General features: G+C 41.5%; 2 protein-coding genes across 4 annotated transcripts in view; one reads left to right on the top strand and one right to left on the bottom strand.

Annotated features, from left to right (window-relative positions):
• tet1 (tet methylcytosine dioxygenase 1) overlaps window positions 1-15,271 on the bottom strand; it is a 32,782-nt gene extending 17,511 nt beyond the window's left edge. Inside the window, exons 1-2 of the mRNA XM_047030067.1 lie at window positions 14,782-15,271; window positions 11,810-14,128 (exon numbers count right to left, since the gene is read on the bottom strand). Coding sequence (XP_046886023.1) covers window positions 11,810-13,933 — 2,124 coding nt within the window. The 5' untranslated portion in view covers window positions 13,934-14,128; window positions 14,782-15,271. The remainder of the gene's footprint in view (window positions 1-11,809; window positions 14,129-14,781) is intronic.
• On the top strand, window positions 14,155-23,222 carry slc25a16 (solute carrier family 25 member 16). Of its 3 annotated transcripts, none has more exons than XM_047030073.1 (10): window positions 14,155-14,409; window positions 16,233-16,367; window positions 16,452-16,544; window positions 16,627-16,760; window positions 17,127-17,190; window positions 19,609-19,730; window positions 19,834-19,900; window positions 20,019-20,181; window positions 20,255-20,323; window positions 20,686-23,222. In XM_047030073.1, exons 2-10 carry the CDS (start codon window positions 16,271-16,273, stop codon window positions 20,840-20,842), a joined length of 966 nt encoding a protein of 321 aa, XP_046886029.1. In that variant the 5' UTR covers window positions 14,155-14,409; window positions 16,233-16,270; the 3' UTR covers window positions 20,843-23,222. The 3 variants fall into 3 exon arrangements, with proteins under 3 accessions (XP_046886029.1, XP_046886027.1, XP_046886028.1); XM_047030071.1 differs by lacking the exon at window positions 14,155-14,409 and adding an exon at window positions 15,516-15,809; XM_047030072.1 differs by lacking the exon at window positions 14,155-14,409 and adding an exon at window positions 15,516-16,126.
• Window positions 23,223-25,953: the final 2,731 nt, after the last annotated feature.

Genomic DNA, 25,953 nt, shown 5'->3' with positions numbered 1-25,953 from the left:
CGTTGTGTCCTTGGGCAAGGCACTTCACCCTACTTGCCTCGGGGGGAATGTCCCTGTACTTACTGTAAATCGCTCTGGATAAGAGCGTCTGCTAAATGACTAAATGTAAATGCAATTAATCCCACATTTTAATCTATTCTAAATGTCCATTGATTTGTTTTTGTCCCATAATTGTTTTTAATTTTTATATATTTTATTATCAATATGGAAAAGTGGATCGGATTGCTTAGTGCAAATGTTTATTTTAAATAGAAAACAACTTTGACGAGGGGGCGGAGAATTCGCATCAGCTGTGTGCTTGGCCATCAAGTGGTATTTCAGACTGGACGTGTTGCGATGATAGCTAGGTTCACAACGACAAAAAAACACACGGATGCACGGCGGGGAATCGATCCGGCGACCTTCTGATTACTAGCCGGACTACCTCACCGCTCGGCCATCTGACTCCCATTACGTTAGCCAACTCTGATAATTCTACTCCACTCAGCTCGTAGAACCAACACCGGCTTTAATTTGGCTGAGCTATTTGCCCGAAAGGTAACGTTATGCTAGCAAGATTCAAAGGCAGTAACATTGTGTACGATTGACAAACAGTAAATATAATTTTACAGTATGTTTGAAAAGAAGATTTGCTAGCTAACCAGCCATGTCACTGTCCCAAAATCAATATCAAGATTTTCACAAACAAAGTAGCGACCATACTAGTACCCGGCTACAGTACGGCCGCAGCCTGTGGAGTGAGATGACCGCATCAAAGTTGACATATTCTCATTATAATTTGATTATAGTAATTATAATTTGACAATATGTTTAACAACAAGACTAGTCAGCTATCGAGCCATGTCATAGTCCCCAAATAAAATCAAGATTTTTAAGAAGAAAATAATCGGCCATGTATAGAGTTGTGGCTACTGTGTGAAGTAGATTAATTGCGAGGTGAATAGCGAATGGGATGTGAGATGAGCGGTTACGTGACACTGTCACAGTAAATTCAGAAAAGTAACATTTTGCAAATAGGTTAAAATAAATATTGAAGTAACTCATTGTTGTAAATACAAGTTTGCGTGTTAAAGTTTTGCTGAATTGTAAATGGAGGCTTTGACTCCTGTTGTTAAGGTTACTTATTTCAGACACTTGTACAGGCTCATATACTATGTAGCCAGCACAAAAATTCAGAACGGTGAAAAGACAGTTTTGCTCCAATTAAGTAGTTATTAGTAGGTGTCCGTACATCACCTGATAATGGACACATCTGCAGCCAATCAGAATCAAGTATTCACCCAGACCATGGTATAACAAAGGTTAGTTAAAGGTTTAACAGCAAAAAATGTAAACACAGTTTTTTGGTGTGAAACGGACAGTCAAAATGTAAACGATTTTAGTTAAAAACTATAGTCAAAATATGATTAGAGATATCTTGAATTTGAGTTTTTAACAGGTGAAATTACATTACAGATTTCTGTCATTAATATCCAGTCCAGCCAATAAATGTTGAAATGGCTTTCCATTGGCTCCCCTTCCGCTTAATTCTCAAACTGAGAGCAAGCCTACTCATGCTCCCTAAACACCAACTGTTACGTAACTCACACACGGCTCCACACAGAACGGGAATACCTCACATCACCTCGCCAAAACTCCAGAGTTTCTAAATATAACCCAGGCCCAACTGTGCTGAATGGTCAGCACCAAACAATCCCTTGTCAGTCTTCCACACAGGGCTGAGACTGAGGCCTCACCCCTTTCTGAGACGCCTTGGTTAGTCAATGCGGCTACAGTGATAGAGCCATTAGTTCCTTTGAGATAAGTAAACTAAGTGCTTCAACTATGATTGTCACTTAAAATACACCCACAGGAATACACACTCAACTACAAAGATTGACACGTGTGCATGTGCACGTACACACACACTCTGTGTACCATACCACAGCTTAGGAGCTGACCGCCCTCTAACAGGAAAATGGCTACTTCAATTGTGTGCCATCCTAAGTCATACAGCATCTCATCAGAAAGAGAGGGAAAATAAGAGGTACTGGAAGGTCGGATGAGTTTGGAAAAAAGAACAGTGGTAGAAATGAGAAAATACATAGCTAACTGAAACAAACCGTGAGTGCAAAAAGGAGATGAGAGAATCAATAGGAAAGAGATGAATCTCATATGAATAAGAGTAAATGTATTCACATTGAAAAATGATCACATACATTTTTATCAGAAGCAGATTATGACAAATAAATGGCAAATGTGCTTTTTCTGAGCTTCCTATAGAAGGCTAGTGTCCACACAGGCAGGTTGTATGGGTGCAGACCATTTCTATTCTCTCAAAACAAGTGGTACAAAACTTGTCCTATTGCATGTGATTCATTTAGAGCTTTTATCCAAATGATGTGTAGTGCACCCAGAAAATACATTGGAAGATCAAGGATCATAAACTAGTTCTACAGTATTTAAATGGTTTGAGTCAAAGAGACCCAAAGGCTGCTAGAGCAGCACATGCTGACCCTCAGAGCGTCTAGAAAATGGAAGTGTGGTAGGGCATCAGTTCGGTTGCATCTCGTGTCTCAAATCAGTTGGATTGTCACGGATCCTCCTCTTGCACCCCTCAGACGGTTTAGTTCCCCAGAGTACTGAGGACAGCGGAGGAACACGGACCGACTCACACCTCATTATTGCACACACCTGCACATCATCATCAATTACACACAGTATATAAACCCTGTTCAGACCAGGCACTATTGTGGGTAATTGTCTTTGCACTACGCTATGCAATGCACATAATGTATGTTGTTGAAATCGTAGAGTACAAGTAAAAGTGCTTCACCTGCCTTTGTCTCCTCGTTCCTTACTGCCAAGGATCTAAGTGTCTCGTGACATGGATGCTCTGACAGCAGGAACTGATCCAAACTCACCTGTTATTCTGCCATTACCAGTTAGCAACCAAGGATTTGAGTCACTGTAGCTGATCCAAGACCTGTGTTTACATGAGCATGGGAGAGTTTGTTTGTTACCGCCCCTTTCCTGCTTGATGTAACTTTCCACCCCCTGGGCTCAGACCCAGCCACATAGGTTTGCTGTATGTATTATGGGCCGCATCCAAAGCATTGAGGTTTGAATCTTATAAAAGATACTCTACTCCTGCTCTCCCCAAGGCCTGCAGCTCTAGTTACTACTGACTACCTACCCCTGCCTTACTACTGCCCTTCTTAAAACTAAAATATATATACTGTTCTCAATCTATGGATGAATGGATCAAATGCAGAGATTGAAGATGTATCAAAGTGGCTGTAAAGCAGGACTGAAAATGAGTTTGTATGAGAAAATACAAGCAAAGCATCTCACAAAGGAAACAATTTAAACTTTAATATAAACACAGCAAACACCCCTTACGCTACAAAATCATTTGCACAAATGTACCAGAGTATTGTTAATTTGTTTAAAATTATGAGAAATTGCTTTTATTATGTGTATAAGTGACTAGAATAGATGATGTGGAGGTTGAACAAGTACATTTAGTCATGAAGCAGACGCTCTTATCCAGAGTACTCAGGAAGTAATTCAGAGATGTCAGAGAATTTCAATTGTGATCTGAGAAGCCACTGAGAACTGTTATCACCAGCTGCATCACAGGCACTGCACTATCTATTTATAATTCCAGAAATCTGTGTCCCGTCATCTTTGCAGGCATTGTGCCCTATCTATATTTCCAGGAATCGGTGTGTGTGCCACCCATTCTATCATGTGCACTGTGCACTAGTGTCTATAGTTCTAGTAATCTGTGTCTGTGTGTTTCACTGGCATCTTAATCACTGACTGCATCATGGGCACTGTGCACTAGTAATATATGATGGTCTGAAAAACATAATTGGTACCAATGTGAGTGTTGTTAAACCTTCAGTGGTGTAAATACTAGTTTGTCTCTTGGAACTGACAGTAAAACCTTCAGCCACAGATTAGATATGGCTGACTTGAGTTCACTATATAGCTTTTTAGAGCAATCATCAAGTTAGGTCAAAGACGACTGTGGAAGAAGGTAGGAGAGGGGACTAAAGGGGGGGAGGGGTTCATAAGAAGGTTTCTGTTATATGTCCAGGATATCCTGACATGCATTAGGGGGAGACAGACCACAAACAGAGGAAACAAAGTGTTCACATAGACTGAAGCCAGAATATTGTAATAATATAATGCGGTAGTTGAATTCCTTACAATAGACCCTTAAGACGATGTTTTAGAGAAATAAAACATATGGATATTACATATAGATTATTGTTGAGAAGGTTAATATAGTACTACCTACTCTCATGTTATGTTGGTTAATCCCTGTTAGAAACCTTACAATACTCTATTGGATAGACTTGGAGGTAGCCATGGTAACCAGACCATCACAGCCAGTCGTCAATCTTAGTGTCTGACAAGTGGAAGAAGGAAACACATAAGATGTTTAAGAACCTATGATAATATAGACATTTTAATCGTGGCTTAGCTAAGCGCACACAATATGAGAACTCTTAAACCTATAAACTTGCATTCCAAACAAGATCATCTGGCATAATTTTCAAATCCTATGCAATAGCTATTTTATTTCTGGCATGAATATGTCCTTTGATGCATTTAAGCTCACACACAGGTTTGCCACTATCTGCTTTGCTCTGTTTGTGTTGTACACCAGCTGTGCCAATGCAAACAACAGCCACCAAGTATTAGGGGCCATCTTCCCTCCCTAGCACAGCTCACGTTCTCCCCATCGGTGGCCGTTTTCTGACACGCTTGTTATCTCAGCATAACCGATCTGCTGCAAAGAGCCCATAAGAAGGGAAGTCTAGCAGAACTGCAGTAGCTGAATAAGGCCAGAAAATGAAGACTCATCTGCAGATTAATTAATTTTCACATACTTTTTTCAGTTATTTAAGTTTCAAAGCATGTTAAATTCCAGCAGCTCCTTTCACCTTTCTCCATGTAGGCCTATTCTTCATGTAGCCTATTCACCCAATATCTTTCATATTGTGTGCCTTTGTTTCTCATATCATAACAATAATTCATCAAATTTAATTTAATGTGCAGTAACCCTAACCAGGGGCGATTCTAGGATCAGACCTTTAGGGGTGCTCAGCCCCCAATGAGAATGTGACATGAATACAGTGCCTTGCAAAAGTGCTAAACCCCCTTCCTAATGTAAAACCCTAATTTCACTGGATAACAATGAATACATTTATGTATTATTATGCAAAATATTGAATGAATGAAAAAACTAAGGATGTCCCTTTGTTCATGAACAGCGAATCTCCCGGTCCTGTCCTACACCTATAAAGTTCAACTATAGATTTTGGTGTTTCAAAACTCATTGACACTGTATGACTATGTTTAGCCTGTGTTCTGCTCCTCTCTCCCACATACCCTCTCTGGAGGAGGGGATCCCTCTCTGAATTGTTCCTCCTAAGGTTTCTTCCATTTTTTCTCCTGTTGGGAGTTTTTCTGGGAGTTTTTCCTTGTCTTCCTTGAGGGTTTAGGTTGGTTGAGGGGCAGTTCTATGGGCGTATGTGAAGCCCTCTGTGACATGCTTCAGTGTAAAAAGGGCTATACAAATACATTTGATTTGATTTGATGAACTACCAGCATCGAATGATAATAAACAATATATATATATATTTTTTTTTATTATTTTGAGGGGTGCTGAGATGAAATTTAGGGGTGCTTGAGCACCCATAAACAGGGTCTAAAATTGGCACTGGCCCTAACCCTAAATTGTGTACAGAGTTTTTACAGGCCCGCCTGGTTCCCTTGACAAAAACTTGATTTTTCCATTCGATTTTGGATTATTGCAGAAAATAAGCTCTGTGGCAAACAAATATTTATGATACTGAGACGTTTTGTTCAGCAAGATCATCTTCACAAATAAACTGTTATGATTTTAAGTGTATATGCAATTGGCAGAAGTAAAAAGCTAACTGCTATAAACAAACTACTCCACGGTCACATGACTTCAATAGCTTCACCACCATGTTTCCAACTTGGGATTTTGCGCGCTTGCCTCTTTACACAAGAGTTGGTATAGACTATAAGGTTGAATTTCTAAAATTTACTTTTGGCACTATATCATAGCCTATAGTGCCATGTACACTTAACAAATTCAAACTTATCACAAATGAGCTTTGTATTAACCAACTGTGGGCTGACCAGAAGTAGAATACAACTTCCCCAAAACCAAAGTTATGGCCTATCACATGGGATACATACTGCATATCAGCAATATTGTGTTCAGTTACACTAACAGAGTGCAGTTTTTTACACATTTTAAATTGATGTGTGGTTAGTTCAATTACCATATTTTACACCACTCAGGTACATACCTGCTTGAGTTGTCTTTGTGCCGCCTCCTTAGTCATTCCTTACACTGATAAGAACCCTATGTTTCACCAACTTTTGAGGATATTCTTTTGGTCCTCAGAAGTGCCATTTTTAGGGAGTTTTAGGGGAGTTAGGTTTACATTAGTGTTAGGGTAAGAATACCATGAAGGGATGAGCATAGAAGTTAGGTATAATTTTGGGGTTAGGTTTAGGTGCTAGGTTTAGAGTGAAGGTACGAGTAAGGGAAAACAGGATTTTAAAAGGGACTGAGTTACAGGTCCCCCCAAGAGTAACCATACAAATGTGTGCATGTGTTTCAGGGCCCAATCTCAGCCTTGTCCCGAGAAGGTGTTGCATGGTGAGGGGAGGGGCTCTCAGACCTGATCAAAACCAGACGTGTGAAAATGAAAGCCCCTCTTCCTGCCATGGAAAGCAAACCACGCAAGAATCATTTAACAACTGCATGGCTAAGCCAAAATCCATAACTTATGTATTAATTTATAGCAATAATATATTATCCAAGATGTAGTATGATATGAATAAAGTGGATCAGTCAAGGAATAAAAACTTTCAAATCCACCTTGTGTCCCTTGATGTCCTGGGAGTTGGCTGTTTCGTCGAGACTTCCATTTTTTTTTAATGTACACAAGCACATAAACACATATGCATGCACATGCACACATGCACATACACACACAAAGCATGAAACTAACGCTAAACCCTAAACAAACACAGGTCAGTGCTCTATGGAGTAAAACTGACTCCACCTGTACCATATAACTACAAGCCTCAGTTGTAGATTAACAATACAGCTTGAGGTTAGCATGTTGTGCAAACCAAAAACACACATAAACACAAAAACACTCCCTCACATGGAAATTCCACAAGATTTGTGATATAATGCACTCGCAAAGCCTCATTACTTTGGTAAAGAGGGAGTTTAGAACCCCAACATCCCACGTGCAAGACCACGCACAAACACAGTGAGCTGTACATGCAACACCGCTATTTCAGTGAGTAAGTGGTGATCCTAACATCTCAGGGAGGTTTGTGCTTCCTGCTTGTCCTTCAGTTGCCTGCAAGCCTTTGCTAGGCTACCAGACTAGCCAAGCAACACACACCCTCCTTTGACCTTCTCTTTAAACTCCACAGCATTCACAGATTACCAGGAGCTATGATCCTGGTCACAGCACCACTGTAACGAGGGAGATTAGAACCCCAGTATATGAGGGGTCGTGTAGGCCATCTCTCAGACATACCGTTGAAAACCTTTTGTCTCTCACAAACACTACTGAAATATACTCACATTCACTACTGAACACCTCTCATGTATACTAGTGAAAATGCCACCTCACACAATGACAATGGGGGACATGATTGAGAACCTCTCACACTCACAACTGAAAATTTAACCTCTCACACATACAACTGAAAATGCAATATGTATAGTATTTATTCACACTTAATAGAAGGTATAATACAATATGTGACAGTATTGTATTTTGATCCTCAAATAGGTCGAGGTAATTTTTCAGATTCTGAAAGTTCAGATTGTAAACTTTCAAACTATTTGTCATACATTGAAATAGTGCAGCTTCGTACATCTTAAATCAACTAGCAGACAAAATCCCCTACAAAAGACTTCTTCACAATTCCCACAGTAAGGTAATGGGTGAGATCAATAGCTGTTTAGCTCCTCCCCCAACCCCTTCGTCACTATATTACTTTGTCAATTTCATTGGGGTAGTCAGCAAACCCTTCAGGAAACAAATTTTAAGGGCTGATATGTTAGTATTGTTAAATGTACATTCAAATAAACTTAAATTGCAAACATAAGCATCATAAAATGTGGAAATGTAAGGGAACGTAAGGGAATCGGGCTATTAATCAGAAGGTTGCTGGTTCGATTCCCGGCCATGCAAAATGACGTTGTGTCCTTGGGAAAGGCACTTCACCCTACTTGCCTCAGGGGAATGTCCCTGTACCTCCTGTAAGTCGCTCTGGATAAGAGTGTCTGCTAAATGTGCAAGAGGTTACACTCTCAGTTGTGCGTGTGAAAGGTTACATATCAGTTGTGCGTGTGAGAGGTTACATTTTCAGTTGTGCATGGTAAAGGTTACATTTTCAGTTGTGCATGTGAGAGGTTACATTTTCAGTTGTGCATGTGAGAGGTTACATTTTCAGTTGTGAGTGTGAAATGTGTTCACTTTGGTATACGAGAGGTTCTCACTCATGAGTTTGAGAAGTTTTCAGTTGTCATTTTGTGGGGTTGCATTTTCACTTGTACACATGACATGAGAGGTGTTCAGTGGTGAATGTGAGTGTATTTCGGTAGTGTTTGTGAGAGGTAAAGGGTCTTCAATGGTGTGTGTGAGGTGAGTTTGGATTATGGTACAGGGCCTCTCATACATACCAGTATCCCATGCAAATGACCAAGAACAGTGAGCTAAAGGCGCAACATTGTTCTTTCAGTGCAATGTCTCAGGCTCTCGGGCTTTAACTGCCTGCAAACCCTTGTTAGGCCACTGGACTAGCCATGCGATAATGTGTTGCTTTATTTATAATTCACCCGGCCATTCCTTCATATTATTTCAATCTACTTCCCCAACCTTAAAGAGAGAAAAACTGACAGAAAGAGAGATAGAGAGAGAGGAAGGGAATGAAAGAGAGATAGTGTAACAGCGAGAGTGTAAGAGAGAGAAAGAGCAAACAGAGGTCATGACCATACAGTGCCCTCCAAAAGTATTGGAACAGTGAGGCCAATTCCTTTATTTTTGCTGTAGACTGAAAACATTTGGGCTTGACATCAAACGATGAATGTGAAACCAGAGATCAACGTTTCAGCTTTTATTTCCAGGTATTTACATCAGGATCTGATGCACAAATTAGAAAATATCACCTTTTTGTTCGAACCCACCCATTTGTCACGTGAGCAAAAGTATTGGAACATATGACTGACAGGTGTGTTTTGTTGCCCAGGTGTGTCCTATTACATACATTATTCAATCAATAAATACCACTGAATGTCTACACTCAGGTTCAGATTGGGTAAGATATGTTTTGTCTATTCAGACTGTATTCAGAGGTGAAAACAACATGAAAACCGGAGCGCTGTCTTTGGGTGAAAAACAAGCAATTGTGAGTCTTAGAGAAGATGGAAAATCAATCAGAGCCATTGCAGAAACATTGGCCATAGCCAGTACAACCATTTGGAATGTCCTGAAGAAGAAGAAAACTACTGGTGTACTAAGTAACAGACGTCGAACAGGTAGATCAAGGAAAACATCAGCAGTTGATGACAGAAACATTGTGAGAGCTGTAAAGAAAGACCCTAAAACAACTGTTAGTGAGATCAGCAACAACCTCCAGATGGCAGGAGTGAAGGTATCACTATCTACTGTTCGCAGAAGACTTCATGAACAAAAGTACAAGGGCTACACCAGAAGATGCAAACCACTCATTAGCAAGAAGAATAGGAAGGCCAGGCTGGAATTTGCCAAAAAGTACAGAGATGAACCTCAAAAATTCTGGGACAAAGTTTTATGGACTGATGAGACAAAGATTAACTTTTACCAAAGTGATGGAAAGGCTAAAGTTTGGAGAAAGAAAGGAACTGCTCATGATCCCAAACACACAAGCTCATCTGTGAAACACGGTGGAGGTAATGTCATGGCTTGGGCTTGCATGGCTTCTTCTGGGACGGGCTCATTAATCTTCATTGAGGATGTAACACATGATGGCAGCAGCAAAATGAACTCGGAAGTCTACAGAAACATTTTGTCTGCCAATTTAAGGAAAGGTGCAACCAAACTGATTGGCAGAGCCTTCATCATGCAGCAAGATAACGACCCAAAACACACTGCCAAAACAACAAAGGAGTTTATCAGGGGCAAGAAATGGAAGGTATTAGACTGGCCAAGTCAATCTCCAGACTTAAACCCTATAGAGCATGCATTTTACCTGCTTAAGAGGAGACTGAAGGGAGGAACCCCACAAAACAAACAACAACTGAAAGAGGCTGCAGTGAAAGCCTGGGAAAGCATCAAAAAGGAAGAATGCAAAAGTTTGGTGACGTCAATGGGTCACAGACTTGCTGCAGTTATTGAAAGCAAAGGATTTGCAACTAAATATTAAGTCTTATTCACTTAAATATGTTTTAAGTATATCTGTTCCAATACTTTTGCTCACATGACAAATGGGTGGATTCAAACAAAATGTGATATTTTCTTAGTTGTGCATCAGATCCTGATGTAAATACCTGGAAATAAAAGCTGAAACGTTGATCTCTGGTCTCACGTTCATTATTTGATGTCAAGCCCAAATGTTTTCAGTCTACAGCAAAAATAAAGGAATTTGCCTCACTGTTCCAATACTTTTGGAGGGCACTGTATATTGTCACACTTACACAGACTAAGCCTCCAGGTAGGTAGCACAGTCCAGATATCACCCACTGTGCGCTCAATGTGACTCTTGAAATAGAGCACAAATGTCTGACTGCAGCAGACATAAGACTGACCTACATTTTAGTCATCAGCATTCCAAATGAAGTTTATACAAATCTCAGTCAAACAATCTCATTCCTCTCAACCCTCTCTTGAATCACTGTCAGCATGTCAGAAATAGCACAGACAGGTCACTGCACTGTTAACAGTGCAGGTTACGTAATTGGACCTTAATCTGCTGCAGAAGCACAACAACACATGTATGCATGCACACAGACAACCCCCCCACCAACTTACACTATCTATTACCAAAACCCAAGTAAAACACAGAAATTCTGTTTACCGATCACAAGGCTCAGGTGTAAGAGAGCAGTGAGGGTCTTGAGTTAATTTGTCTCAAGACAATGATGATGTGTGTTATACACAAATACTATGACCATGTGCAGCTCATCTGATTAGATTTCCCCCTCCTCTGGAATACAAACACAGGCATGCGCTCGACCACACACACACACACACACACATACTCACAAACACACATACACACACACTGCGGCCACGTGCTACTCTGCTGCCAGCTCGTGACATTGCTTTCCCTCATGACAGAGGGCATCCTCACACAGATTCTGCACAGGTACTATGTATGCATTCACACAGTTAAATTTGTACGCAGACTCAGGTAGGATACTTGATACATTCCAAGGTATGAAAAAGAGTACAAGGTACAAAAAAACATAACAAAGCTCTACACAATAGCCTATTAAGTTTGAGAGGAAATGCTTAGACAAATGAGAGTGAAAGCATCTGTTTCAACTATTGGGTCTCCTCAAGCACTAAGCGTCCACCTGGTGTGTGAAGCAGAGACAATAGCAACCCTAACATGACACATTCAACACCCTTGTCTGGTCAATTATTCTTGTCCTGTCTAATTAAATGTATCAAGAATCCTACACAGTTCTTGCTAGTGCAAAACCCTATTTGGTCCCCCAAAATGAATCAGTATCTTCATGTATTGCTGTGAAATGCCTCACCTGTGTAGACGAAGGAGAGAGTAGCGACGAGGTTCTCCTCTTGCGTAGTTCCATACATTTCCTCAGCTTACAGATCTGGTGGCCGGTCATGCGGTTTAGGCAGCAGCTGCACTGACCACAGTTCATCTTCCTCAGGCAGGGCTCACAGGTCCCACATCGGCTCCTTTTCTTTCTTTCTTTTCTCTGAGGCTGCCGGGCTGGCCAAGGGAGTGGCAGAGCCCCCTCTTGTCCTCCAGAACCCCAACTGGGGGGGCCAGGGTCCCCAAACCCTGGCTCTGACTCAGTATCAAAAGAAAGGGAGGACTGCGTGCTCTCTGAGCTGCATGAGAAAGAAAGCCTGCTCTCCACAGGAAAAGGGAGGATCTTTGGCACTGTACCCTGGTCTGTCACCAAAACAGTGGTATAAATGTCAGTGTTTGGCTCAGAGGCAGCAGAGAACACCTGTGTGTTTGGGTAGAGGCCTGATGATGAAAAAGATTCTTTCTGGTTCTTGGGATTGGAGGGATTGGAAGTCTGTGGAGATGCCCTGTTGTCTTTGGTCTCTTCCACGGGTCTGAGAGGCTGTCCATTCTCCTGAGGAAACGGGCTCTCATCATTCTGGTTCTGGGGCTGTGCTGGTTCATCTGGGTTCAAACACAGAGGCTGGGTGGATTCAATGGTAGAGGAGGCATTTGGAATCCCATGAAGCACCAATTTGAGGCTGGTCTGTGAGTCTTCATGAAAGGCTGAGAGAGACACTGCATCACAAAATGTGGCTCCTTGGTGGGGCTGAGTTGATTTATTGTGGTCATGTGACTCTGCTGTGGTCAAGGCTTTGGTAGGATCTGAGGTAGCTGGGTCAAAGACAGGTAAGGCTTTGACAGAAAACTCTATCATTCGAACATTCCTTGACAGAGACTGGTCTGGAGGCTCAGACATAGACGAAGAGGAATAGGAGTCTTTAGGATTTGTGACCATTTCTCTTTCCCCCTGTTTTTCTTCTGCTTCACTTTTTTCTGCTTTCTCTTGATTTTCTTCGCTCCCCTCATCTTCTTGCTGTCCTGACTTTTTGCCAATACTCTTTATTACTCTTTCCCCTCTTCTTTCTGATTTGAGTCTTTCCTCTTCCACTTTTTCCTCTCCGAGTTCCTCCTCATTATTGACTTGTTCCTTCATCTCTCTTGGGTCATGTACCAGGTTAAATAAGCAGCCGTCGCCCGGAAGAACCACTGACTCCTGCTTAACATCGCTGGCAGAGTCACTATGGTCATACCCCAAGTTATGGTCGTTAGCACTTTGGCCATTAGAGATCTTCTCATGATCTACACTGGGTTTATCAGTGAGCTCAGAAGAGTTGTTCCTAGGATTCTGGCAGATTACTTCCAACTCACTTTCTGGGTATTTAAGCTCAAACCTGTCACGTGAGTTTTTTACCTCTGCTTGGCTGACATGGTTTGCCACCAGTCGCTCATCACTAGCTCTGTCTCCATTATGGGTGACAGACACTTGCAGTGTGTTGATATTGACAGGAGCATTAACTTCTGTCCTCTCTTGATCAGCCGGATGAAGGCTACTGAGCTTGGAAGACAAAGTGCCAGGGTTGCCTGCACTAAGGCTGATTAACTCCTCCTTGGGATCAACCTTACCGGCATCAACTCTATGATCATCTCCAGGCTCTTGCCTGGTCTTTGCTCTCTGTACCCCAGCTTCCTGTCCTGCCCTACCCCTGGTTGTTCTGTATCCCTTGTTGACTTTAGGTGGGTAGTGGGTTACAAAAGAAATCCCAGTGCCTCGTGGGGACTTCCTACGCCCTAAGGGGTCTTCAAACACACCAAGATGGTCAGGTGGATTACACTGCCGTCTAAGTCTCACCGATCCTGTTACACCTAGGGCATGGTGGACATTGCTGGGGGACACCCTAGATGGCCCACTGACACCTCTACCCCGTGGGCTTCTGGCTGGTTTGAGTTGGGTCCTGGCAATGGGCCTCTGGGGCTCCTCTGTTGTTTTTTGAAGCCTTTCACTGGCTCTACCACTAGGTTTATTTGAATTGCTTGTTTGCCTCTTGCCAGTGGTAGCAACCACCTTGTGATCCTTCTTCCTCTGTGGTGTCTGTCTCTTAGGGGGCTTGGGAGTAGGAGGCATTGCTAAGGGTATGGGAGTGATGCTGAGAAGCCGCGGGCATGGGAACCAGTGAAATTATTTCTTTAAATCTTGGTACACAGCATTCACTTTTCTTGCTCTCTTCTTCCTTATTCTCTGTTCCTTTTCAAGATCTAGTCCAACACTGCCAGAGTTGGCTCCTCATACTGAAACAGCTGTACAAGGATCTGGAGCTACCTATTAGAAGGATAATTTTAATTAAAAACTATGTAATTATGACAATTAAAATATGATATTGGTATATATGGGAACTAGATTAATATCACATGTAAAACTGCTGATACAGCCAATATGTACTTCCTTCTTCCTTTCCTCAGTACAGACAGCTATGGGCAACGTGTTTCTTTAAGGGAAGGGATTGGCTTTGGGCCGTTTAATTTAGGTAACCTAGTAAAGTAACCTCAACCAACACAAAACACCTAAACAACAACCTGTTATGTCAAATCATTCGGCAACAGGTAGGCTAATGTTAAGAAATGATTTTTTTAATGGTTCGCCAAATAAAATTGGATTGTGAACACTATTAAATATTAATGTCTACCCCAACTCTTAACTTAAGCCAATAGCGTAGACATAATGACAGGAGGTCGGTTACTCTGTTAGCCAATAGCCTATGTAGCCAACGATACATTTCGACGGGCGAATAATGACAATGTAATAAGCATTCGCTGACTATTAGGGCCTACTCTTTGCACTTGACCGTAATACCAAAGGGAGCCGACACTCGTGGCATGGGGTGGCTTTAAATGCAATCCGGAAATGTGTGATTTTCTGTTTGTATGGTATTATTAACGCGTTTATTTAAAAGGCAGCTAACATTTGTCACATACCAGAAAGACAGTTGCAAGGTCTGAACTCCTAATAATACTCCACTCCTCTGAGAAAAGGCTGATCCTTACTGGTTCCCTTCCGCGGCAAATACAGCGAGTTAGTAGGTGTAGGTGACAACACGAATTCATTTGTCACAATCCAAAATTTCGTTATAAATCAAATCGTAATACTGTTACACACGCCTATCGACATTTGCAGTGCAACAGCCATCCAAAGGTAAATCCCTCTTAGCCTATGTCAATCCATTCAGGGCAGCAACCCACTCTCCATAGTCCGCTCCCTCTCAGACCCGACCTACGGTCTCGAGCCAAGTTGTTGGCTGCGATGTGTGACACAAAAAACCTGAAATGGATTTTAAATCGTCGAGTCCATATTTCCCAAACTATTTATCTTAAACCTTGTCAAAATATGTTTGGAAACAATCAATGCTTAACAAAATATTTTTATACAAGCAAGGCTCAATATAGACTAGTCTAATGTTTAGACTAAATGTTAATTAACTGTCAATAAAACATTGGCTGCGCTACCCCAAAAGGTCCTTAGTGCGTAGTCTTTTCTTTTATTGATGCAAAAAATATCTGAATATATTTCAAAAGGTGAATGCCGGTGAGAATTTGCCCTCATTATTTTGTTCTGAATAAGTTCCGAATCAGCTCATATTCCCAACATCTGATAAAAAAAACGGATCCTAGGTAATCAGCTTAACAGCAGGAGTGATGTCACGACAGCAGTCATTCGTCACGTCATTTTAGTGCGACTGTTGGACTCGGTTTATGAAGGACACGAAAGTGGTTTGGAATCATGAAACGCATGTGGTACATTAGCCCAGTTTAAACTGATTATATCTGTAGCTAACGGGCAGATAACCCACCGATATAGCGAGAATTTTACTTGCTGCCGGTGGCCACCCTATTTGTTTACATGCATGGGGATACAGGAAGCGACCGAGCTGTCACCGACTGCTAGCTCAGCTAGCTAGCTAACCAGTCAGGGTTTCGTTGTAAAACAGTTGTTGACCTTGCATTTGGTAAGATGGCTAATAGGACTTTGATAATATGAATGAGATCAAATTTAGCAAATATGTCAATTATCTGAAGGTTGTTCTCGCGTTAAGGTATCTGGTACAATCAGCTGTCTATCAAATCTAGCTAGTCTGACTTGATCAGCTGCATCAGCATCTTGCTCTGCCACAGACTGAATGATCACAACACAGCCACCAGATAGACAATCTGTTTGTTAATGTAGCCTGGATGTTTGCTTTTCAAGTTGTGATGTTTAGTGAACATGTCTGTGACACAAGCACAGCTTATCATTGCCCTTGGAGCCGACCCTGAAAGAGATGTTGTAAGAACTGCGCTCTGTGCAAAATGCTACCTATTTTATCTGATGGTTATTGGTTTTGGAACTTTAACTAGGTATTCCCATTTTCTTCATCATTATTGCTGTGTAGACACAGATGTAGGTACATTTTATCACTGAATCAAGAGAATGGCAACGGAGGCAGCAGTGTCCACACCCCGTCGGCCTCAGATCCCTAACTCTGCTCAGAGAGACTACTACTGGGTCCGCTCCTTTGTAGCTGGAGGTGAGACCTGCTTTACATTTTTAAGTTGCTGCTATGGTCATATCATCTCTGCTCATAATTTCTGTAACTGCCTTATTTGTGTAGGGGTTGCAGGATGCTGTGCCAAATCGACTATTGCTCCCCTGGACAGAGTCAAGATTTTACTACAGGCTCATAACCCCCACTATAAAGACCTTGGTAAGGAAGACTATAAATCCCTATGAATGCGAGATTACTGATCGATCTGCTAGAGAAACTGATCTATATTTTCCTCTATCAGGAGTGGTCGCTACACTCCGAGCTGTGCCAAAAAAAGAGGGCTACCTGGGCCTGTACAAAGGCAATGGAGCTATGATGGTTAGGATATTCCCATATGGAGCCATTCAGTTTATGGCCTTTGACAACTACAAAAAGGTAAATCTTCAATTTTCAAATAGCATTGATCTTTTGGTTAAGTGGCACTTGACTATGACTTGGCTTTTTTAAAGGTACAGTATTTAAGATGTATTTCAGTTAAAAATAAACACTTTGTGTCCTAAACAAATGTGGTGTAAGTCAATGAGGCAAAGGAGGAAAGTGCAGAACAACAGACTAGAATTAGGGCCTCTGGTTCTCAGATTAGAATTTATTTTATGTTATCCATTGCAGCTTTATCAAGAAGATTGATGTGTTATTCTAAATTGCTTCATAGCACATGTATAGACCATACATTGGCCAAGATGGCAAATGACCTTCGCTCTTTGTCTACTAATAGCTGATGTATTTACCTGTTGTTTCCAGTGGCTCAGTAAACAGTTGGGGATCTCTGGACACATCCACCGGCTCATGGCAGGATCCATGGCAGGTAATCTTTCTCACACTGATAAGCTGTTGTTCACTTTGGTGCTTCCCTGATATGGTTCTCACAGTACTAACTTGCCACACCCTAGCTTGACAGGGAAAACATAACTTATCAACTTTATGGTCCTTACACTATGGGGATTTGGTTTAATCATAAGTTAACACAGTGACACTGATGTTGATACCTATAACTTGATCTACAATAGATGTAGATCATTCAAATATGGCACCTGGGAACTGAGATGTCGTTACTTTGTGATGTGGCTGGTAAATACAGACTGTTCCTTGACTCTGACTACCAAAATACTGTAAAATATGGTTGAAAGGGTATGAAAATGTCATATCACAATGATAGTGTAGGGGGTTAAATATTGGCCAATCAACCAAAACGAATTCCCCTATGGTTTAAAGGAAGATGGGAAACTGAACAGTGTATTAGCATGAACCAAATAATGCCAATACCAATAGAATTCCAGGTATTTGACAATGTGGGTTAAAGCAGAGCAAGAATGGTCAAAGGACGGTTAAATAAAAAATGCATTTAATAACATTGCAAATGAATGAAATCAATTACAAGGCAAACATGTTACAAAATGAAGGCTTTAAATCTTACCCACTCTACAGTGATCATTGTAAATCAGAGAGAAAGCAAGAGAAGAGCAAGGAGTAGGACAGTAAGACAAGGGAGAACTGAGGAGAAGGTCTCAGGAGATGAAGAATCCAAAGAACAATGCATTACAATTCCCTTTATACACAAGAACAACCAATCAGACCACATCTTGAATAGGGTGTGAGAGCCATCAAGTTGAGACCGTCCAGAAACTCCAGACTTTAGCATATGAGAGGTGAGGGCAGATTTGACACCCAGCCTTACAATAGTGAGTGACGAAAATGATCATTGTTATAGAGGTAATGCTGGAAAAGTCCAAAAACTACTGATACACTCACTGAAATAATTTCACCAAAATGCATGTTGAAAACCATCCAACAACAAATACATTTTGCAGCATTGTGCACTTTTTGTGTGTGCATAAACATTGGAATTGGAATATTAACATTAAAGATGACACTGTGTGGCCATGGCCCTGCCATAAATAAACACAACCTTAAGTAGGCTAAATAAATCCATTGTGCATATAAAAGCAACACAAGTAAAGCAATGTGCATGCAAGAACAATACAACCATATGTAAACAAATTCAAGTTTTTATTTAATTGTATTTTTTTACAAATCAATGAACAGCACTGATTGTACGTCTATTCAGTTCTTCATAAAGAGTAGGGGTTCTGCTGGCCTATCATCCTGTATGCATGTATTTTTGTGAGAGATATGTGCACCTTTTTGAATAGAATGTTCAGATTCCTATGCATTCCAATGGGATTTTCAACCACATGATTCTGCTTGATTTTTCTTAACCAAATACATTATTGTGAAGATTGAAGAATACATATTTTGTAGAATATGTCTCCTGATGGTGCCAACCTTCTATCCAAGGTTGCAAAAGCAGTAAAAACAATGAACAGTTTTTTAATAAACTTCCTCAATGTGTATCGCAATACAGCATGTGTGTCTACATGCTGATTGACATTTGTTTTTAATTTCTTGCTAGTAGTCACAAAAAAAGAGAGGTGGACCTGAAAATTCCAGTCACCAGAGAAACAATGATAATGCCAATACCAATGGAATTACAGTTATTTGACTCTATGGGTTAAATCAGTGCAAGAATGGTCAAAGTAAGGTTAAATGAAATAGATATAATAACATTACAAATAAATGAAATACATTACAAGGCAAACATGTTACAGAATGAAGATGTTAAATCTTAACTACTCTACCAGGATTATTGAAAATCAAAGAGAGAAAGTAAGAGGTGAGGAAGGAGTAGGAGAAGCCAAAGCTGAGGTTGAAGCCCTCAGGAGATTAAGAATCCACAGAATAATTCCTTTTGTACCCAAGAACTACCAATAAGACCTTTCAACATATGACTAGCAATGCTACAGGAAGTTACACAATAAGGTGTTAGACTTATCAAGTAGACTCCAGATTTTAGCATATGAGAGGTGAGGGCAGGGTGACACCCAGACTTGCATACCTGTCTACCCTACTGTTGCTAACTTGCTAATGCTGGACAGTTTAGTGTGAATTTGTATTTTGCGGTAATCAAACAGATTTAAAGATGATATAATTTTGGAACAGTAATATTAACCGTCTGGAATTTGACCATAGTTTATTGTTAAAACCGGTAACCATTTCATCCCTACTGTAGAAAAACACTTCTGATCCTTGACCTTCTGCTGTACTTTCTACATGCACTATTTGTACGTTGTGTTGGACAAAATGTATGCTAAATTCATTTGATGTGAGTAAATCAGTTATTTAATGTTTTGTGTCCTCTGTGCTCTTTCTTGTGTGTTTGTCACAGGTATGACCGCAGTGATCTGCACTTACCCTCTCGATGTGATCCGCGCCAGGCTAGCGTTCCAGGTGAAAGGGCATCACCGCTATACGGGCATTGGCAATGCCTTTCAGACCATATACCTGAAGGTACCAACATGACTGGAGGCAGGCTATGTCACCTCTAGATTACACGTCTTTGAGAAAACCCATTATGTCTGGATGTAATGTGTGGTCTTTTGTCCAATGGCAGGAAGGGGGCATCCCTGGGTTCTACAGAGGACTGATCCCCACCCTCATAGGCATGGCTCCATACGCAGGTGAGTCAGCAATCGGGGGATACAGGCGTAGAACTAAATTCTAAGTGTTCAGAAGTCAAAGGTGATTGTTTCTCTCTTATTCCCCCCTGTCTCTTTTATTGTTGTTGTTGTTGTTCAGGCTTTTCGTTCTTTACATTTGGAACTCTAAAGAGCCTGGGTCTGGCCCACTTCCCAGAGCTACTGGGCCGGCCATCTTCAGACAACCCTGAGGTCTTGGTTCTGAAGACCCACGTCAACCTTCTGTGTGGAGGTGTGGCCGGGGCCATCGCTCAAACCATATCGTAAGTTCAGGCATCGATCAAGTGACTTGAATTTGAGGTTTAACAGTAAATTTCACTATACCTCTACTCCTAGTTACCCTCTTGACGTTGCCAGGAGAAGGATGCAGTTAGGAACAGTGCTTCCTGACTCCGAGAAATGTCGGTGAGTGGGACCATTTCCCCCTTACTTTAAAATCCAACACTTTTTAGTCAAGAACAGTTTAAGATCATCTGTTCACTTGTAGTAAGTCAGCAGCAACTATTCCTCAAAGTTTACTCTCTCTTTGCACAATAATATAAAGGCTGCACCATCTGACTGAATGAACATTTATAGTTGTTCAACAGTCTTTATCTATACAATAATACATTCTGGGTGTGTCACTAAATCAAATGCAGGCTAATTAGCGAGCGTTTTGTAAAAATAAAATAACTGTTTGCGCCATAATGATTATTTGCACCGGCACAAATGTTCCCAAATATATTTTGAGGTTGCACAAAAATAACTTTTTTTCTCTTCCATAACAGCACTCTGATCAAGACTCTTAAGTATGTGCACCAGAAATATGGGGTCAAGAAGGGTCTTTACCGAGGCTTGTCTCTCAACTACATCCGCTGTGTGCCCTCTCAGGCTGTAGCCTTCACCACCTATGAGTTTATGAAGCAGGTTCTCCACCTCAACTAGCCCAGTCCTCCATCCCCACAGCTCCATACAGCTTACCATCGTTCCTTAGACCCATAGCTCTACTGTGCTGAGGGTCCCAGCCTACTATCCACCTCCAGTGTCCTTGCTTTGGGGAGCTTTGGCCTTTGTGACTCCACTTCTCTGAGAAAAATCTTTTTCAACTGCCCAGCCTGTGGTTTGGCTTCACACAACCACCACTGCCACTGTCCCCATGGATACACGGGGCAATGGCATTTCCTGCTCAGGGGGGGTGGATTGAAGACATTCTGTGTTCCCTGACAGTGTTTTGGCCAATGCCACAACTTGATTATGTAATCTACCCAGCCTCTGGATCCTACCTGCCAATGGCAGTAGAGATCACACTGGCCAATCTGCCTTAAGCACCCAGCAGTGTCATAGAGAAATGGGACCTAACCCAGGCTTAATCACCTTTACCTCATATCAGTTATGAAACTGATGTTGAAGGTCAATGTCTTGTCTATTGTTTAATAACTAGACATTAGAATTCTTATTTTCCAAAATGTAATGCTTACTTCTTGATGTTTTAACAAAAGTAGCATTTAAGAGTAGCCCTTAAGAGTTCTATCATGGGGTATCATTGTATATTTCAGGTAATTGTGTGTCTTACTGTGGTGTAAGTTTGGGGTCCAATGCCTATTAGATGAACCAATGTCTGTGTGTTATCTACTCTTTGTCTGAACGCCTAACTGTAGAAGGATGTCACACATTTACTGCAATGTGAACGACTCTTCATTATGGGAGTTTCCTGGTTGCTGGCTGGCTGGTTACAGCTCTTGCCAATACAATGTTATCATTAGCATGATTTGGGGTTTGGTTCCCAGGCAACTGAGAGGAGGATCTGAAAGTCAGGGAAAGATAAGGTTTCCTGCGGTAAGAGGTATGGAAATGTAGTTTTACATTAGGCCTAACTGTATGATGATTCTGCTGTAATGGTGTGTACATTATGTAGATCTGTACATTATGACAGTGCTTGTGTAGCTTACAAGTCTATCGTCCATTCAGGTAAAGGTGTGACATGTAACAGTTTTTTTTTGTTTGTTTTTTTGAGACCGGAACAAGTTAATCAGAAATAGGATGTAAGTGTTAAGAAGTTGTTCCAGTCTAAAAATGACTAATTTAACCTGGAGGAATTTGCACTTACAAACTTTTGCTTATTTATTGATGAAAAATTTGAATGTATTTGATTTGTCCACTGGTTGGCAGTAGTGCGTCAAATGTGTCACGTTTACGCCACAGTATCATACATCTAAACTGGATATGGATCACTGTACTGAAGTCTTGATGTCAGTACACTTATAATCACTCATCTGACCGTACGTAACAATGTGTATAAGCAGTAGCACAGACATTTCCTTCACTGTCTGCCTGTGTACTTCACTTGATTGTGAAGCAGTTTTTTTAGCCAAAGAAAGATATTAGATACCATTTGCACATCAGTCTCTGCAGAGTTGAGTCTTGTTGCCTTTCATACTCCTTAGTCCTGTACCACATAGGCTGTGCTTTTCCTGTTTAGCACTGTTTCTATCAGCAAAGGGGGACAGCATACAAGGAGAAGAATACACTCCACAATGTTCGGAATTTAGGCAAGAACTGGAGATTAGCAGCAGTTGACACAAACCAAAATTGATATTTTGGTTTAAACCTCAGTCAAGTACATAACATTACATTGTGTATGTGATCATCTTGACAGGGATTTTTGGAACAGTGACGCACAGTGCCAAGGAGATGATGTTTACCGTTGCACGCTCTTTCTCTCAACTTTGCCTCTTATATTTGTATACCGGTACTCATCTGCTGTACTTTCATGTTCTTGTTTTGTTTTGACTATCTTAAAACTATTGTTTTAAGTGGATACAAACCAAGCTTGTGTTCAGAAAGTATGAACATAAAAGTGTCATTTAACATAATTAGATACTTCTGGATCTCAACCCAACTGCATTTTCAGTTTCTGTTGTAGTGGATGCTATTGATATAACTGAGAGAGATATTTCATTATACATTTTATTAAATGTATTTCTTTGGCCCTACATTGATGCTGTAACACAAAAAGATCAAATATTCATGCTGCTAATTGTAACCCGAAAGTGGATATCAAGTATCCTACTTCAAGGTCTATTTACCATGTAACCATGAATTGTTATAGTCAATATGTTTGTCAGGAAGGAAAGTTTTCAATTTTTCTGAAAAGGGAAATTATTTTTAGTTATGGGAACTACTGACAAAGTAAAGGCCTTTCTGTTTAACAATGTTTTTTTTTCCTTTGATTTAAAATATATTTTTGGCCTTCTGTCCTTTTATAAATTGTACAAATCTGAATTCTAAAAAATTATATTAAATATTTCCCTATCATTCATTCACATTTCATGACAAATATAGCTATTGGAATTTTGCAAAAGGTCTTCTATCAACTTTGGAGAGCCGACAAAGAAGTGGCAATATTTGACCTTTCTGTCTTTAGAACAACAAGACAGTCATATTGAAGTCATGAAGCACGTTTTCCATATGTTCTGCCCTTAATTGTTTAGCCTAATAGCAAATTGTAAAGGACTCATTATATTTTGGTCTTATCAAATCACAAAAGGGCTTCAGGACAGCTTTTTTGTATATTGGACCCTGAAAGCAAGACAGGCTTCTGGCCATGTGCAAAAAATATATAACAAAAATAACATCACAGAGATTTACATTTAGCAGACGCTCTTATCCAGAGCGACTTACAGTAAGTACAGGGACATTCCCTCGAGTAAGGTGAAGTGCCTTGCCCAAGGACACAACATCATGTGGCGCGGTGGGGAATCGATCCGGCAACCTTCTGATTACTAGCCCGACTCCCTCACCGCTCAGCCATCTGACTACCCTACTCTCCAAGTAAGGTACAATTAGTTAAATATTGCTGCACCCAGTAGCTGAAAGTGCAACCAGTAGCTGAAAGTGACAGTGTGTAAAGTGACTAGATAAAAATGAAAAAACTAAAGGCTGTGCAACATGTATACACAGTCAGTGAACACTGAAATGAATTTGAGGATTATAGGTCACATGACCAAAAAGCTATTGAAATGTGAAGATTTATTTTGAATTAAATAATATTTTTTAATAACCTAAGATGAAAAGGAACAACATAAAGGCTGTGCAGCATGAATACATACATCTTCAACAGTTGAACATTATTTTGACGCTCCTAGTTCATGTTATTGAAAAGCTATTGACTTTTTAAATGTGTAATTTGTTGACAGTCCCAAAACCTACGCGTTGTTTAGGCAGCCAAAAGCATTGGCCAAGTGGCCGGTCGTAGCAATGCTAAACACCGGTTAAAATAACACAATACTGGGCGTCCGAATATCTGTTGAATATTGAACTTCAAACTAACTTTACCATGGTCATCTTTGTTGTTGCTTTCCCAAAGCACATTCACGAGTTAACGTTATTAACCTCAATCAGGGGCGGTTCTACACGGGGGCCTACAGGGTTCAGTGCCCCTGTAAAAATGTCCCTTTGACTAATATAATCAAACGTTTTTACACATGTCAACGTGTATGTCTATTAAACAGTTTTGTTGGCCAAGTCTGCACACTTGGCCAAGACAACTACAACAGTGGACTTAAGAGAACTACAATTCTACATTAATCTGTCAGATATGCCCCGAGCGTGGTGAACTGTGGGAAAGCGAGCGATGGCAAGCGATTCGCTTGTACGGGGTACCGGATTCCCTGATCGGGGCTGTCCGGTCCCTGTACGACCGGTGCCAGAGTTTGGTCCGCATTGCCGGTAGTAAGTCAAACTTGTTTCCGGTGAGGGTTGGACTCCGCCAGGGCTGCCCTATGTCACCGATTCTGTTCATTACCTGTATGGACAGGATTTCTAGGCGCAGCCAGGGTGTTGAGGGGGTCCGGTTTGGTGACCTCAGGCTCGGGTTGCTGCTTTTTGCAGGTGGTCCTGTTGGCTTCATCGGACTGCGACCTTCAGCTCTCACTGGAGCGGTTCGCAGCCGAATGTGAAGCGGCTGGGATGCGAATCAGCACCTCCAAATCTGAGGCCATGGTAATCGACCGGAAAAGGGTGGAGTGCCTTGTTCACGAGTGAGGGAAGAATGGAGCGCAAGATCGACAGGCGGATCGGTGCGGCGTCAGCAGTGATGCGGGCTCTGCATCGGTCCGTCGTGGTGAAGAAGGAGCTGAGTCGAAAGGCGAAGCTCTCTATTTACCAGTCGATCTACGTTCCTACCCTCACCTACAAACTATGGGTAGTGACCGAAAGAACGAGATCGCGAAGTGGCCGAAATGAGCTTTCTCCGCAGGGTGTCCGGGCTCTCCCTTAGAGATAGGGTGAGAAGCTCGGTCATCCGGGAGGCGCTCAGAGTAGAACCGCTGCTCCTCCGCGTCGAGAGGAGCCAGCTGAGGTGGCTCGGGCATCTGATTAGGATGCCTCCTGGACGCCTCCCTGGTGAGGTGTTCCAGGCACGTCCCACTGGGAGGAGGCCCCGGGGAAGATCCAGGACACGCTGGAGGGACTACGTCTCTCGGCTGGCCTGGGAACGCCTCGGGGTCCCCCAGGAAGAGCTGGTGGAAGTGGCCGGGTAGAGGGAAGTCTGGGCCTCCCTGCTTAGGTCGCTGCCCCCGCGACCCGATCCCCGGACAAGCGGCAGATGACGGACGGACGGATCTTTGTACTATTTCCTTGACAGTTCAAGTTTGGTCAAGTTTAGTCTGACGTCAATCCTGTGGTGTTGCTATGATAGACCTGAACTTCAGGAAGCCTATGTTTTGATTGATTTTCCGATTCTATTCAATTAACTGTGTTATTAAATGTTTGAAATAAAAGGTAGGGTTAGTGTACATTTTCCTGACTTTTCTTAATTATTGTACTGTGTGCTTGGAAGGAATAAGTGCTCCCTTGAAATAGAGACCCTAGTTTTGGAAAACACTCCCCAGACAGCCCAGACATTATTTTTTAATTTGCATGCACACATTTATACAGCATTTATACAGCACCAAGTGCATACTAAATCACACAGTTTTACCAAGGCATCATCCTTAGTCTGGATTTCCATGAGCACACTGTTCGCATGACTTTGTCCCTTGATTCCCTCTCTCTTG

The sequence above is a fragment of the Hypomesus transpacificus genome, chromosome 11 (assembly GCF_021917145.1).
Source record: "Hypomesus transpacificus isolate Combined female chromosome 11, fHypTra1, whole genome shotgun sequence".
In the NCBI taxonomy this organism is placed as follows: Eukaryota; Metazoa; Chordata; class Actinopteri; order Osmeriformes; family Osmeridae; genus Hypomesus; species Hypomesus transpacificus.
This window is presented reverse-complemented; position numbering and strand designations above follow the sequence as displayed.

What these genes read in the sequence shown, in the direction of transcription:
- slc25a16 (XM_047030073.1), top strand. Translation starts at nt 16,271, where the DNA reads ATGGCAACGGAGGCAGCAGTGTCCACACCCCGTCGGCCTCAGATCCCT. An exon ending in CATGGCAGGATCCATGGCAG is followed by an intron (nt 17,191 to 19,608) that starts GTAATCTTTCTC and finishes TGTTTGTCACAG; the next exon opens with GTATGACCGCAGTGATCTGC. An exon ending in GCCATCGCTCAAACCATATC is followed by an intron (nt 20,182 to 20,254) that starts GTAAGTTCAGGC and finishes CTCTACTCCTAG; the next exon opens with TTACCCTCTTGACGTTGCCA.